Below are 17023 nucleotides of genomic sequence, written 5' to 3'. Positions count from 1 at the left end.
CAAAGTAATCACACAGCAGAAGCAGGATATCCTGGCGGAAACAACCAACGGAAGTGAAGGCAAAGAATTTTCAATTTGAAGCACGGCTTTTACTACGCAGAATGATACTGACCAACAATATCAAAAAAAAATGCGTCAGGAACAACAAAATCAAGGAAAAAGTGGGACAATATTGTATTCAAAGAAAACAATTCAGAGGAAAAATTTGATAATGACTTTTTTTAAAAAAAAAAAGGTGACACGATAAAATGCAGAGGGCATGGATTTCACAAGGGAACGTGCAGTTGAACTGGAAACCTCTCAAATTGTTTAGCTAATTAGCTTTTTTGCAATCCTTAGAGATTGTGAGGTATGACTTTTAGAACATTCAGCAGACTCAAAATCTTGCCATATCTGAACGGACCAAATGCTAAACGTCAAACATCAATGATGAGCAGGTAAACCAAGGAGGACTCATCCACTCTAAGAACAGAATGAGTAACTAAAAAACATCGCTTGTACAGAACCGCATATACTGTAACCGCGCTGAAAAAAAGGGGTTAGTATGACGATGCAAGATAACTCAACGAGAAAACACAAATAATTCCAAGCTTTTTAAAAAAAGATTTACCTTTCAAAAGAATCAGTCTGCCTAAAACTATGGTAGGGATGCAACGTTTTTTTACGGGAACTCGGTGACTTTGAAGTCAAGGCTCCTAAGGAAATAATTTATTGGATTGTTGGTGGCGGAAACGGCTCAGTGTATATCAAAAAATTTCAAAAAATTTTTCAAAAAATATCAAAAATGTTCATGAAAGGTAGAGAGGAGACAGTAGTGAACTATGTTTACCCCGTGGACTGGATCAATCCAAAATGTAAAAAACAAAAAAGTAGCATCATGATAAATGCTGAAGCTCTCATGGGAACCTTGTTCATTCAAACTAGGGAAACAACTGAAGGAAGTTGGTTATATTTTAAAGAACCTCTGAAACAAGGAGAAACTTTGTTATAACAAGAAACTTTGTTATAAAAAATACTTTTGATTTCAATACAATAAGTATTTGACAAAGCTACGAAACCGATATGTTTAAAATAGTTGAATTGTTGAACTCGACAACAGCAAAGCTACTCAAAGCTGTAAGGAACAGGTATTTGTCCAGCAAGTTAGATGGAAAAAGAAATTTATTAGATCAGGTGAAAAACATGACCAAACAGGTAGACAATTTCCAACATTTTGAAACAGACCAAAAAGTGTCATTTTACAAAAATATATCCCTGAGGATCAAGGAAAGTAATATCTCACCAAGAGGTTTATCTGAGACAGATCTCAGGGATAAAAAGCTAGATTAACTCTTTGTGTGGATTTTTGAGGTATGTTCAAAAATTTGAAAACATGAGCTCTTGAATTGTCACGTAGAAAAATTGCAGAGAGCTATGATTCTAACTACACCAATAATTGGAAACGCACACCAAGTTTTTTTAAATCAACCAAGCGCTCTGGGATTACACGGGAAAAGAGCGGGAGGAGTATTTTTTGTCAAAAATCTCGCTATAGTTGTCGTCCGTGCTATAGAAAACTCGTTTTGTAACAAGGAAGTACAAGTTAGGGTGCCTTTTGACAATAGTTTGGAAAGAATACGATACAAGTGTTCTATAGAAATTTTAAATTAAAGAATTGCAACCCCTTGAACCCAAACGCTTTTGAAATGCAGAACGGGTTTTGGATGACATATGGCCAACAACTACAACCGATTGATAAGCCCGATGAGATGCCCAATCACAGAGTTAGCATCAGTTGGTCAAAAACTGCACCAATCAAAAGGCTGTTCAATGACGATGACCTCGAATTTTACAAGACAACCTTAAAGTTAAGACACTCGAGAGAAACAGCAACAGGAAGAGCAGTCTTCCTTGGACAAGGGGGCTCATATGAATATGAGACACTAGAGTATTTCAACATGAACTTCAGATACGGGCAGCAGAGGCACGAACTCTTAGTTTTTAATTACCTTGGTAATAAAGTGAAGCAAATCTGGCATGTGGCCAGGGAATTCACCATAAGCCTGATTACTATTTTTATCGGCTTAAAAATTGTTATTTGTCTCATGCATGTGTTCCTCTCAATTGACATGCTAAGAGGAGTCAGCAACCCGGTAGTTGCGCTGCAACCCAATAATACAAGGGGGGCAATAGGGTACTTGCAATATCTCACACAACGTTCTAGTGAACAAAATCTGACAAGAAAAAGTACAACAGTTGAACTATCTGATGATGACACAAACCTTGTAATTGTAAGAGCAAAAAACGCTAAATCTATTCCCGAAAAAAGCCAAAATTGAAATTGATACGCTGGATTAATTGTATTGCGTAATACATAGAAGTGGCAGAACCGGAAGGTGGCTATTACTGCTATTATCTTTCCGAAATCTACGAAGTGAAGTCAATCGTCAGGTATCAAGTTTATAGGATTGTTGGGCTGACGTCCAATGAAATATATGTAATACCCCCGACGCAGCTTCAACCAACCAATATCGTGGACAGAGCTCCAATCAGTTTGATGGAACTGAATGAGCTTCGAGGCGAAAATGAAAAGCAGCAGAAGGAGATAAACAACAACGAAGTGCGGTAAACTGCTTGAGCTCTGCTCGAAGGGGAGCTTCGGCAGTTAAAACTAAAAAGTAAAAGGTTACAGAGCAACTTGTACAGACAAAAAGATTACTTGTAAATGCTGGGAATCAGCAGTTATCCTGCTGAAGGCAGGTTGAAATGTTTAACAGGGAGTAGGAAGATGCTAAAAGCCTAGCAGAAATCAAAACAAGGGAATGTGTCGTTTTAGCAGAGGAGCGGGATTGTTTAGCTCGAGAGCTGGAAAATGGCGGGGAGGATATCAGAAAGCTTCTAAGTAGGGTGAAAACGGTGCAGACGTCAAGAAAAACATCCAGAGTCGGCTGGAGGCTATGAATGCACAAAGCTCTTGCAGTCGACCACCCAATCTATACGAGCTGCTGTTCCTGCTTCAGGAGCAACAACCACCAAAATTTTGAAAAACTACAAAACGTTATCTTTGCTCTGTCATCTGAACAAGGGTTGTAAGGCGGACCTCTTCAAAATGATTTTGTAGGCGAAAAATAGGACGAGAAAGTTTGCATTATTCTTGATAAATATGGAAAAGAAGCAAAAAAGTATGCAACGCTCATTTTCTTTGAGAGGGAGGCAATGCAGTAGCCCCTAAGAACAGAAAAAACGCCGACACCATTGGTTATCTAACAAGGACACATGCGGTAAGAAAAACCACGAGAAAATCCCAAACCGATAAAAGAAAACGGTTGACATAAACCAAGATAAATTAACCATTGATACGACCACAACCAACAATAAAAAAACCTCAACTCATAAACCCAGCTGCCTTTCTCAAGCAAAAAAACTTATTTACCTCGATACCGTGAAACGTATTCACTATATGATAAGCGCACGAGATTTTATGAGATGAAGAGGCAATCATATCACAAAAAGCTGGCGGATGTTCTCAATTGCACCCAATTTCAGGAAATTGCTAGTACGGGGGACCCATTTGCTCTGAAGATTCAGAACGACATCAACAGCGCGTTGCTTGATAAGAAGAAGATTAGGCAAAAAAAATATCAAAAATTGCGTTCAACTGGAGCACAACCCGAAAGAACTTATGGCCTAGCAAAAGTGCACAAGAATGGAATTCTATTACGAGCAGTGTTGTCTATACCGAGAAGTAGTTAATACAATTTGAATAAATTTCTCGTGCCACTTTTTGATAACGTACCTGGTGCTAACATTGAGAAGTCAACGCTGGATGCACAGAGAAAACTGGAATCCATAAAACTGGAGCATGATGAGAGCATCTTTTCTTTGGATGTGAAGAGCTTATATACAAATGCCCCTGTTAATGAGGCAATTGAAATAGCCGTGAGGAGCCTGTATTCGAGTGACCACGCCCCTGAGATGTCAAGATCGAAATTGAAAACACTCTTGAAGCTAGCTGTGACAAATTTCTCTTTTGAATTGCAATGACAAATGGTTTTGTATGGTGGCTGGCTTTGCAATGGGAGCATCACTTTCAGTAACTCTGGCTATCACTTGGAAAAAATCAATTGAAAATCAGATCAAGTCAACCAAAAGAGATCATCAATAAGATCCCTAAAAATGATCTATAGGCCTGCCTTGAATGCAACCGTAGAGTCACCTATAGAGGAAAAGGAGTGGAATGTGAGAAATGTGGAATGGGTTCCATGCAAAATGCCAAAATTTTGATGATAAACTTTACGCAAAAAAGAAAGGACATTGTTTGGTACTGCTCTAATTGCCAGAAGATTAATAAATTAGATAGTGGACCGGAAACTGAAAGACAACTATTATTAAGATATGTTGACGATATATTTTGCACGGTAAATGGTGAACCGGACATCTTGCTCAGAAAAGTAAACACCCTTAACAGGAAATAGGAATTCACAATGAAAAAACCTGACAAAAAAGGTTATTTATCCATTTTAGATATGAACATCAATCTAAATAACTGTAGAGATATTAATTGTGAGTGGTACAAGAAATCAAACCGTACAGGAGTTGTTTTAATCACCAATCCATCATAAAAAGAAAAATGTAGAAGGGAATGTTTATCGGGTTTTTAGAAGCACTAGCACATGGCAAAATTTTGACAAAGCTCTGAAATAAATTGAAAATATTGGGCTAAAAAATCAATACCCTGAAAGTTGGACTTCCAAGGTAATCAACTACCAAGGTTTTACAGAAAATCATAATTAAACTTCAATTGAAAAATGAAGGCGAGAAGGTACAACTGAGGCCACCACAATAGCCAGCGAAAGATGTAAAACCATTATTTTTCCTGCAGTATCGAGGTAAAATCAGCCTTCAATTGTAGCGAAAATTGGAAAAAACGTAAAAACGTGGGAATTGAAAACGATATTCACAAGGCGTAAACTATGTACTTTCCTATCGACCCAGAAACCTAGTTTTGATAGCAATCTGAAGTCTCGTGTGGTCTACGAACTCATTTTTTGTGGATGCAGTTCTACCTAAGTCGGACAAACATGTCATAATTTGGCCACAAAAATTTCTGAGCATAAAAAAACCGAATCACCGGTGGGAAAATATGTAGTGGAATGCAGTGGGGCTCTAACATAAGATAAGATAATTGATCAGTGCCAGCATAGCGAAAAACTTATGACCATAGAAGCTCCACACATAAGTAGACTCTAGCCATAACTTAGTATATTAGCGGGACAAGTATAAATGTAGTGAACTAGCACTGAAATTTTAATTGCAGAATGAATGTTCTGCCTAAAAATTTTCGAATTGCCGTGCGAGCAACGTTATTTTGTGTATCAAAACGAAAATCTCCTATCAAAAACTTTTACAGAAAAAGACTCATATTGAAAGTTTTGAAGTTTTTTAACATTTTAACAAACTTTAAATTTGAAAGCTGAAAAAATTTTAGAAAAACTCGAAAATGTGAATAGATAATCAAGAAAAGTTGCTGTACATATGCATATTTGTAAAAATTCTACCCATACCGGCATAATCTCAAATTTCCGTAGCTGTGCACAACATAAGAAAAATGTGATTCAAGGGACTGTGCATAGGATTTTTAATGGGATAATTGAGTTGCAATCCTTTGATGTAGCCCTCAAGAGATCTGGACTGAAAATCAATATCCAACTGAGTGGTCCTCCAATATTTTTGATGAGACGTTCGATAAAATATTCACGAAGGAAAAAGTCACAGCGAAACCCCCCAAATTGATTACCGTCTCAAAAAAAACTTAACAATGAGTAGCGTAATCCGAGGTTTCTTTGTAAAATACAGAGGAAATATTAGTCGAAATTTTGCAAAGAGACTAAAAAATTGTGTGATGTTCTAATTATTTTCACAACAAGAAAGCCAGGAACTTGCTTGCTTGATGAAATCAACTTTCGATAAGAATCTGAAATCCCATGTGGTATATAAGGTTACATTTATTGATGTATTGGATGCAGTTCCATCTATGTGGGCTAAACAGGCCGACATGTTACAACTAGAATTACGGAGCACCAAAAGAAGGATTCCCCAGTGAGACAACATCTGGTTGAATATTGTGGTACAGCGCACAATATTGAATGGGAGATTCTTGATACATGTCGCGTGGTTGAAAAACTAATGACCATAGAAGCGATCTACATCAAAAAGCTGAAACCGCAATTAAATACACACGATGAGTACCGGCGGCGCGAATTGACATTGAAGTATTAGTTCAAATGCAAAAAAATTTTCTGGTACATGTTAATTCGAAATTTTGTCAACCGCAACAAGTAAAAATAAAAACAGATAGGAATGAAAGTCAAATTCCCTTTTCAGAAATAGAAAGCAATATACCCTGGATTTTCAATCACTCCGGAATAAAAATTCAATTAAATGGGGAGTGTAATATGTGTAAATAAAATGTAAATGTAATTTTAACTGTAAATAGTTTAAAATATTCGATGTTATAACTCATTTCTTGGAATTAGATTCAATGACGAGTTTATATACCTTGTAAATGATTTTATTTTGATTTTCAAACCTGACGATGAACGCAATGTTCGAAAACGTTCGTTTTATAATCAATTTAAGTTTTAATTGACAATTACTTCTTCTCTACATGTAAATATTTACTTAGCAATTTTTGAACTCCTGACAATGCAAGTTATTGCGAAAACGTTCGAGTAATTTTACAATTTTATATCGACTTTTAACACTTTTTAGTTATTCACCTCTGTAACAACTCACTTTAAAATTATTCTTCAATGCTTAATTTACCTATGTAACATTTGTTCAATATTTCTAAATCATAAACGAAGTCTTTGACTTTAAACATTTTCTTTTGCGTACTCCCGAAAAGTAAAGTGCTTTAGAAAACCCCAGCCGAAACTGTATCAGCATAAAATGCACGGATGTTATACTTCTAGTATTTTCGAGGTTTAAAGTGCTTAAAAATTCCCTCCAACCAAAACAGTAAGCGTATAAAATGCTTGGATATTATACTCTATCCATTTTTAATAAAAGTCTTCGTCGTATGGATTTTTTTCAGAAATGTCGTATGGATCAACGATCGCTGTTAAGTCCCGTGGGACTAGCGATAAAGATTTTGAAGATGTTATTAGCCTAATTAAAGCGCACATCAAACAAATTAACAATGCCACCAACAGACTGAATAAGAGTATGACTTCCATTGGTACTGCTAAAGATACAACTGACTTCAGAGACGAGTTAAGCGATCTTAATTCTCAGACAAACTTGGTCATCAAAGATACAAAGCGTATGTTGGTTGACGTTGACCGTAAATTTTCATCAGAACGAAGCAAGCGAATGCTTGCAGACAGGATTCAAAACGATTTTAAACAGGCTTGTGAAAACAATGCAGCAATTCAGAAAAAAGTTATCAGGTGAGCTTTTATTTAAGCGATCTATTCATTTTATCCTTTAACAATTAGTGAAACAATTTTAACCTGACGATGAACGTAAATTTCGAAAACGTTTGTTTTAAATATCGGAAGTAATTTTAATTTGACAAATTGGTTTCTTTTACAGCTTTTATTTAGTTGTTCTCTGAAGCTTGAATGTATGGCCCTCTGCCCTTTAATAGATCGGTAGATAAGTGAAATAGGATCTACTAGATGACACTACGATGCGTCTGCGCTGTTTTAACTATCAATGGGTGTTATACCTTCATGATGGTCTCAAGCTCAAAATATTTTTAAGTAACCAAATCACTGCAATTTGGTACAATGATTCTATCAGAGCCCAGGTAAAAAGGTAACTGCCAGCTGGTTTAAACTATCAATATGTTCTTAAGCGCTGAGCTAAAAATTGGAAAATAATTGCTTAGCCGCTGGTTTTTTTTTAATGGTCATTGTTTCAGTGCTCTAAAAATGGCGTTGAATATGGCGGCAGCATCAGATGGACACGCCAATTCGTACGAGATGACGAAGGACGAGGCGAACAGCGAGGTATCGGTTCAAGTGTACGCCCAATTGCATGAACGAGCTCAGTCAGTTGAAGTAGATGCAGCTCTAATAGCCGAAAGAGAGCAGAATCAACCAACTGGAAAGAGACATGCTTATGGTAAATGACATAATGCGTGACGTTGCAGATATGGTTCACGAGCAGGGAGAAATGATAGATGATATAGAAGCGAATGTCGAAAGGACAAGCGGCAATGCCATGCTGGCAAATGAAAACCTCAAACAAGCTAAGCGCTATCAGGCCAAGACGCGCAATAAGCTCTGCATGATCGTTTTAGTTCTTGCAGTTATAACAACTATTTTGGTATTAATTATTGTATTATCCCTGAAGTAAAATTTGGCATCGGAAGATGAACGTTGTAAACATTATTGACCTCATCAGTTTTTTAATGTTGGCTTTTAAGATAGGAAGCAATCCAGTACCGAAATTCGTTCATTATGAAACGAAGTGTAGCAAGTATATATGATGTTGAAAAATAAGTCGTTGTAATTCGGACAACAGAAGTAAGGTCCGGATAATACAACAATAATTATTGCCTAGCATCAAAATCATTACGCTTTCATCTCTGTGTATAAGAAATACACAAGTAAGTAACCAACTTGGAGTTGCAGCATGGGGACCGTTTCGGACCTCTGTTGTTTCGTACCATTAACAAAATTGAAAACAAACGGCTGAATTTCTCACATTGTTGGTACTGGGATGATGGCATAATCGCTGGCAGAGCGTGGTCTGCAATGAATTTTTTAAGCGAAATCATGGAAAAGCTGCGCGCTAGAACGCACTGAAGAACCATGTGAGCTTTTGTCAGCAAACTATTTGAATGCATTGGGTAGTTGTAGGATTAGAAGAAAGGCATACAATAATTGAGTTTTGTTATCTAGCAAATCTAGTGTGCACTTGGAACTATTTGAACCTGTATTGTGTTCTAAAAGTAGTGTTTTCCTTGCTGTGTAATAGTCCGTTTTGGAGTGACATTTAGTGAAATTTTTGATAATTACAGAGAACAACTTTGGAAAACATTTTTGTTATACAAAAAAACAGCTGTCTGCTCTTAGGCGAAAATTGATATTGCATTTAGGCGGGAAGATGGCCGATTACAAGAGATGTTTGTTTGTTCGGTATCGCAGCTTTTAGTGGAACAAATTACTGGTGCAAGACCTGCACAAAGATTAATTAATACCATCAGCCTGCTCTACTAAAAACTTATCACCCATTTGTGAACAAAACCTGATTTCTGAGAAGAGTTCACTGCCTAGAGAATTTTTGCTTCGATAGTCACTGGACAATCAGCTGCGTTAGAAGTAACCAGAACATCCCAGCTTCAGTCTAGCCGTATATCAAATGCGACGAAGAAGTTTGGTTTTGCTCTTTTTGATACCGAATATCAAATTTAACGAAATTCAATGGCAGGGTGGCTTAAGCATCCTTAAACCCGAAGACCGTTTTAAAGAATTTACCGAAGACCGTTTTAAAGAATAAACTTTTCACATCCTTTATCTCTGCCCGAAGTCGAACTACAGCAGCAACAATTCGTATATGAAATAAGAAAGGAGAAAGAGTTTGATATCAAATTAAAAAGGCAACAATTATGAGCGAACTGAAACGAGATTCGCTCACTGGACTTGGCCAGTGCAAAAGAAGCATCAATCTGGTTTAACGCTATGCCATTGAAGCGATATCACTTTGACCTAACGAAAAGCGAGTTCGTGATGGCATTGCTCTTCGCTATAGCTAGGACCCAGTAAAGATGCCATCATTATGCCCTTCAATGAACATTTCACTGTGGCACATGCCCTCCACTGACCGAAAGGAAGATTCACCCACATGAGACAATGAACGTCGCGATTCCTTTGCGAGTTTATTAAGTAATGTCTGTCATGATGTCTAGATCGAACCTCATCTTCAGCCGCTGCAAGGGGGAAACCTTAAATCACCGACAATTGATGTTGATGTAAGATTAGATATCAAGGCCAGCGGACTTTGGGAGTACATGTTTAACCAAATTTATTTTGTAAAAAGTGTCAACCTGCTAGCAAAAAGTTGCCCTGAAAGTAGTAGTGAAGCCTACAAGTATGATGAATCAGTTAAAAAAAATATATGAACAAAGAGAAATTGATGTTGAGAAAGCAACATTTTGTCCACTTGTCTTAGCATGCACTGATGGAGCTGGCCCATCAGCTGCAAAGCCACTGAAACAACTTGCATCGAAGCTCTCTGCGCGAAAAGAGGAGAATAACGCTGACATCATATCATATCCAAGGACAAAAATCAGCTTGGCTCTCCTAGGGAGCTCCATCCTCTGAATTCGAGGCTTTAGGACGCCAAATTTGTAAATGCTTCATTGGGAGCTATGGTTGAAGAAGGGAGGCTGTTAGTTGACTCATCTACTTTCGCCATTACTTTTTGTTCTAATGCTGTCTGTCTTTGTTTACGACAGCGTGAGAGTCATGGATCTGCTATCATTCGTATGTCTCACTGTTGCTGTTTTTGTTAATCTTATCTGCCAATATATTTTAATTGCGCGGAATGATAATCGTTTGAGCATGTAAAGGTACCGACAACTCATTTTTGGTACAGCCGTCAAAACTGGAGTAATTTTTCCTCGTTTTTTTAATAGCTTTAACTAGCTTTACTGAAATCGGTTTGTCGTTAACCTCTTCATTTGCTTCGATTGGTTGTGATTGTCGATGAGCCCCTGGAGAAACTCGAACACTGTTGTCATTTTTTCTCATTTTTGTAGCGTTCTGTTTTTCTTTTTGAGGCATTCAAAATTTTTAGGTTTCTCTATACTAAAATCGGGGACTGAACTCACACAATAAAAGGTTAACCTTTTAAGTTACCTTTGATCGTAATGGGTCGTTAGATTGTGTAGAGAGATATGATGCTTAACTATCTCACAAATTTGGACGCAATTAAAAAATAAATGCTATAATTGGTTCATTAATGGTCAGTAATAGGAGGGTCAGATTCCCTGTATCACTACACATTCTTCTATTAACTGAGGAAAGTTTTCTAAAATACCAGTCAATTGGAGCTAGGAATAATATTCATCTTCCGATCGAGCACTCCGTTTAATACATTACTGTTCATTATTTGTCATTACTGGTGCTCTTGGAAATTATATAATAGCTTAGTTAATTCCAAAACTGTTTGCATCCATCTTGCAACCATTTCGGACCCTGACCTCAAAGTAACTCCTGATCAAATGAAGTGGTGTCAAATGATATCTGTTAATGAAGCTTGACAAGACAACATCGAGACAAATTGCCGAGACCTCGCAAGCAGTTTAAGTTTAATTGATAATATTGATAGATGTTAGAGAACTACTTGGAATGACTTGCGGTCATTTGTCTAGATGTCATCAGATCTATTTCATCATGTGTAAATATGGGACACTTCAGATTATTCTGTTAGATTGTACTGTAGCTAGATCTTCTCCGTATTTTCTCCTCGAAAAAATATTTTTGATTCCACTGTTTTTCAGCAGGAGATATTAGCTCAAACTTTTGGACTATATTGGATTGTATTAGAAAAGTTTGTTGACATTTTGAATTTTTGTTTTTTAACGGTACCCGAATTATTAATAGCTAGTTAGTTTTCGAGCTGAATTTTGTTTAGTCTGGGATTGATAGTTTTCAACAAGTGCTAATCCAGGATCAAATTGGTATATGGCTATCGTGTGTTCAGGATTATCAAAATGAGTGAAATGGAAAAAATTGTATTATGAAATAAAATAAATTGGATTTGTATTTTGTTTTTATTTTCAGATAGCTCAATGTAGCTTCTGGGTTTGTTCTTATTCCGATTGCTGCTTTCGGTTTGTTTGGGCTGGAAAAACTTCGGGAGTGTATCCTGCTGAAGAGTAAAACTGTTTTCTTTTGCCTATTTTGAGAATTTTGAGGCTGTGAACAAACCAGACAACTTTTGCTTTAAGAATGGCTCGTGCAATCCAATACGATTATCGTTAAGAAAAATATTAAAATTAGCACCACCGCTACTCAAGCCAACTCAAAATTAGTCAACACCAAATAATTGTTCAAAATATGGAAACAGATGTGTCAGAAAGACTAACCTCGTCTTTAGCAAATTCATCATCATAAAATTTTTCAAGTTGAGGCATGGTAATTGAGAATCTTAACCGTTAGTGAATCGTAGTCATTGCTATTTTCGTTTATACATTAACACTCCCAAACCAACTAAATACTCGGAATGATGTAGTTGAATTATTAACGCAATCTCTAAATTTGAGAAGTTACCTTGTTCACCAAATTGATTTATTGGTCGGTACGATCTTTTCCAATCACGACCTTTTAGTTTATGCTGTTACATTCGACTAATCATTGTTTTAGTACAACACGTGTGATCGGGGGGTACAAACAATATGCACCCACTAACCTGGAGGGGGTTGGGATTGGGACAAACGGAAGGAAATGGATAAATAATTGACCATCATAGGGATGTAAAACTATGTATAGGCTGTAATATTCTAAGATGCAAAAGGAAACAGAATTGGATAATACGGAAAGAGTGGAGTAGAATGGACAACGTGTTTGTGGTGTTAGTGAGAGGAGTGTTGTTGTGTTGTGAGTTTGTCGTCTTTCTATTCCGTGCAACTGTCTTCTCCCTCCAGGCATTAGTCAACAATTGGCTCCTACCAGAGAATGCTACCAGGGATGAAGACTACCTCGATGGAAAAACGGTACTTTTTGCTTAGCTCGCCTTTTGAATTTGTCGCCATTCAAAATTGTCCTTTTTGTATGGCAAATGACAAGATACTCATTTCTTTTTAATAACCGCACAGCGATAGCTGGGGTTATTATTGGCCTTCTCTTGATTTTTTACAATTCAAAGAATTTGAATTGTATTGGGGGGCTGTCTTTTAAAGATCTGTTCACACATTTTTTTGAATTGGGAAGGCAAATTTGAGTTGTGATTTTGGTCACGCCGAAACAGGAATTGGAGCGAAAAGCGAGTGGTTTTGCGGCCTGAAATTTCTTCACTAATTTTAAAGTAGAGTGAGAAAACGGTGTTTGAACAAAAATTTGCTTCCTCGCTAGTGATTTTTAGTTCGCTTGCGGCAATTTCACTTTGATTTTCGATTTTTTGGATTGGATTTTGTTCTAAATAGTTTTCCCAATCCATTCATAGATCATTCTAGGCCTAGCTTTTGCTTGAATCAAATTTCTTTTTCTTGCTAATGGTTTTTTTGTTCACATGCGAGATTTTGACATTGATTTTGTTTTTATTCTTATCTGATTTTTTTTATAAATTGATTTCCCAATTCACTCGTAGTCCGTTCTAGGTCTAGTTTTTTTTTGTTTAGTCAATGAAAATTCTTAGAATTGTACGTCAGGACTTGTCCTGCTATGTTTTTTATTTAGTCGTCAAGATTTTTGTTACGACCATATGACGTCACAACCAATTCAAATCTGCTTTTTCATTTGTTTATGCAATTTGAACTGAATTGCGTGCTTGACGTCATTTTTCATTCTTAGTTCTTTTCTTTAATTCGATTCAAAGAGATAAGGTCAAATTAGTGTGTGCCACTGTAGTTGAAGGTTATTTGAGAGCAGCTATTATTAGAAGCAGCAATAAGTTTGACAGATTCTTAATCAACATGTAACATCTGAGCCTTTACTGAAAAGAATTTTTTGGTCTGTTTCTTATTAACTGCTCTTAAACGAAGTTTGTAGCAACTATATTAGTCCTGTCGGTCTTTTTTATGCGATTTTACGCTTGACCAATTTTTCGTCTGATGCATTTGACTTTTCGTCCTCAAAAACGGGATAAACAGGTAGCGCCCAGCGGGCATTAAGTGCTCTTAGAAGAGCCTCTATGCTCTGTTTCAGCTCAAACTGTTTTGGAGACTTATATTTATGGTGTGAAGAGCGGTTCTGAGAGCTTGAAGGTCCCGCCACCGCTGTTGACCCCCGCCCCCCTTTGTAGCTAGCTACTGACGAACAATCGCTCGCTAAAAACAGCAAATTTAAACTAATTTTCAAGCTTTTAGAAAGTTTTCGTCATTTTTAAATTTTATTAGACCTAGGTGTCGAGGAACCTACTCTAGGGTTTGATAATAGGTCACTGCATAGTTTTTTGTGGTAATAGAATGGTTTCAACATCTTACCATTGCCAATTTTATCATTTTTTGACAAAACTTGCATTTTTTTTTCTCATTTATTGTCATCATTCATGTTTTTCCCTACCCAAGGGCCAGAAATCCTTAAAGGTTTGAAAATAAGTTACTGAAAAATTTTGATTGACATTGGAATATTTTTCAGCTTTTTAATATCACAATCTTTATCAATTCTTTCATAAAACTTGCAAGGTTCAATTTAGGTTTATCTGACCTCAAGAGCCACGAAACCTCCTCTAGTGTTTGATAATAGGTTACTGCATAGTTTCTAGATGTAATGGAATGTTTAAGATTTTAATATCACAAATTCAATCATTTTTTTATAAAAAAAATCTGCAATTTTAAGTTTTTACGGATATTTTTTCATTTTTTTAAATTTTTTGTTAAAATTTAATTTAAAAATTATTGAAAAATTACGTTTCACGTTTATTATGGGGCTTTGAGCCAGTGAAACTGTTTGTCTAGAAATAGGGATACTGGAGTTTAATGATCATTACTGGTCAACGAACCTTTTTAAGTCTTGCATGTGGGATACATGACAGAAATCAACATTTTCTTCACTGTGAAATATGGTGGGAACTTTTCTTTTGAATTTTGCACTTTCAGTTTTTATTCGATTTAATTACTAACAAGGCTAGAAAACTAGAAGTTGAAGAGTCAAATCTCATCATGGAAAATATTCCTAGATCTCTCTCTCTCTCTCTCTCTCTCTCTCTCTCTCTCTCTCTCTGTGTGTGTGTGTGTATTGGTTGGGGTTTCGTTGGCGTTTGAGAGTAATTCGCCCGACGTTAGTCGGTTATGTTACTATCTTTTTGAGACTGCAGATCTATGAAGCTCTTGCGGATCTATGAAGCTCTTGCGGCTATTTTCTGGTGATCTGCTAGCTATGGTATTAATTTTCATGTATATTTTTGCTGTAAAAGTATAATGTATCAAAAAATTGACTCCATTAGTTATTGAAAGCCCATGGATCATTGTGGCGTGAAAGCCGAGAGGTAAGGTCTGTGATGTATACAACAATAAGTGGTAGTTCATTGCCCTGCCTGAATGTATGACCACTGGGATTTTGTGTGACAATGAGCTCTCACTAAACTATATCTTGGCTGCAATAAAGGCTCGGAGGGAAAGATTGAAAACGTGATCATGGCCACAAACAGCGGTGCTGCTAGCAAAAAGAACGGTCTAATGTGGGGAATGATAGGATAAAGGACAGCTGATAATAGACCTCTGTTTGTCTAGTGCTGAACCGCTGTGATTACGTTGGAACCGCAATTGATTAGTTGATTGTATATGATTGTATATCAACTAAAGGGTATCTTAATGACAAAATAAAACAAGGGATTTGAACTGTATTGGGGCACTTTTAAGATTTAATGGATCTATTCTGTTTCGCCCCCCCAGTGTTTTTTATGACCCCCTAGTTACAAATTATATGTTTAATAGCCGCGTCCTCAATTCCAGGCGGCTATTATAGCGCTCCTAAATTGGTGCGCTGTTCACACATTTTTCAATGACTTTGATCTTTCAAAACGGGATAAACAGATAAAGCCCAGCGGTCATTAAGTTTCATTAGATGCCCAAGGTGGGCTTTAGTAGTCTTTCAAGTGCTTATAGTGGTGCAGCTGCTGGGATGGCCTTAATTTAAGGTTTAATGGTCATTTTTAGGAGTTTTTTGTGCTCAAAATGGTGCAATTTTTCATGTTTTTTGTGATTTTTTGTATTGATTAGTCTTAGGTTGAAGTTTTTAAAAGTTGCTAAAGGCCTTTTGCGTGAGAAATTGCTTGTTATGACCATTTTATGAGCTATATGCTTTGGTACTACAAACACAAACACGCAAAATGATACTAATTTCTGCAATTTTTTTCAGTTTTTTAAAATTTGTCATTTTTTGAGTTTTTAGCCCTAGGTGTCAAGAAATCTCCTCTAGGGTTTGATAAAATGTTAGATGATAGATTACTGCATAATTTTTAGTGTTAATGGAAAGGTTTTCATGTTTTTGCTATCATGAATTTAAGCATTTTTTGAAAAAACTTGCAATTTTTTTCATGTTTTTTGACATTTATTGTCGTTATTCCAGTTGTTTGAGTCCCAGGGGCCAGAAAACCTCATCAGGGATTGGATAATAAGTTACGGAAAATTTTTTAGTTGCCATGGATTAGATTTCAACTTTTGAATTTCACAAATTTTAGCAATTTTTTTTGACAAAATTCGCATTTTTTTCAGGTTTTTGAAAATTTTCGTCATTTTTTCAGTTTTTCTAACTTCTGTTACCAGCAGTTTCAAAGCAATCTCCTTCGTTAATAGGGCACTGCATAGTTTCTAGTAACAATGGAATGGTTTTTAACATTTTAATGTCTCGAATTTTAGCATTTTTTGATAAAATCTGCAATTTTTTAAGGCTTCCTAAAGTTTTTGTCAGTTTTTGATATTCGTCCATTCTCAAGTGCGAGAAAACATATTCCACTTTCTGATAAAAAGTTACTGCATGATTTTTAGTTTCAATGGATTTGTTTTTATCAATTTACCCTTTCGACTTTTTGGAGTTTTTTGATAAAATCTGCAATTTTTTTCAAAACGTATTTTATTTATTTTTTTCTTGCTTCAGTAGGCAGGTAACCTCATCCAGGATTCGATAGTATGCTATTAAATGTTTTCTAGGGGGCAATTGAATGGCTTTCAACGTTTTAATAGAATGAAATTCTTTTTTTTTGAAATTTTAAATTTTTTCTAAAAATTATTGCCTATCGATCTATGAGCCAATGAGTTTTCTAAAGCTTGGAATTGGGTTAGTGTATAGCCTCTAGAGACACAGAAATGATACTGAAGATATTTATATAATAATTTTCAACAATATTTCCTTATAATTTGCAATTGATT

At 36.2% G+C, this 17023-nt stretch overlaps 2 protein-coding genes across 5 annotated transcripts in view; both read left to right on the top strand.

The window, feature by feature from the left end:
- The window catches only part of LOC142352258 (epidermal retinol dehydrogenase 2-like), a 328166-nt gene that overhangs the window by 301814 nt on the left and 9329 nt on the right, over nucleotides 1-17023 (top strand). Inside the window, exons 2-3 of one of the 4 annotated variants that reach the window (XM_075404742.1) lie at nucleotides 11778-11872; nucleotides 12537-12709. In XM_075404742.1, coding sequence (XP_075260857.1) covers nucleotides 12548-12709 — 162 coding nt within the window. In that variant the 5' untranslated portion in view covers nucleotides 11778-11872; nucleotides 12537-12547. Of the gene's footprint in view, nucleotides 1-11777; nucleotides 11873-12501; nucleotides 12710-17023 lie in introns of those variants that run through there. The other 3 variants (XM_075404743.1, XM_075404740.1, XM_075404744.1) reach the window with 3 other exon arrangements.
- LOC142351560 (syntaxin-12-like) lies at nucleotides 7018-8387 on the top strand. The gene is given in 3 exon segments (XM_075403649.1): nucleotides 7018-7430; nucleotides 7907-8074; nucleotides 8076-8387. Coding segments are annotated over 3 exon segments (789 nt in total). The 5' UTR covers nucleotides 7018-7077; the 3' UTR covers nucleotides 8344-8387.

This window comes from Convolutriloba macropyga, chromosome 13, assembly GCF_964194025.1.
Source record: "Convolutriloba macropyga chromosome 13, txConMacr16.3, whole genome shotgun sequence".
In the NCBI taxonomy this organism is placed as follows: Eukaryota; Metazoa; Xenacoelomorpha; order Acoela; family Convolutidae; genus Convolutriloba; species Convolutriloba macropyga.
Note: the sequence above shows the minus strand (reverse complement) of the source record. Positions and strands in the feature narration are given on the sequence as shown.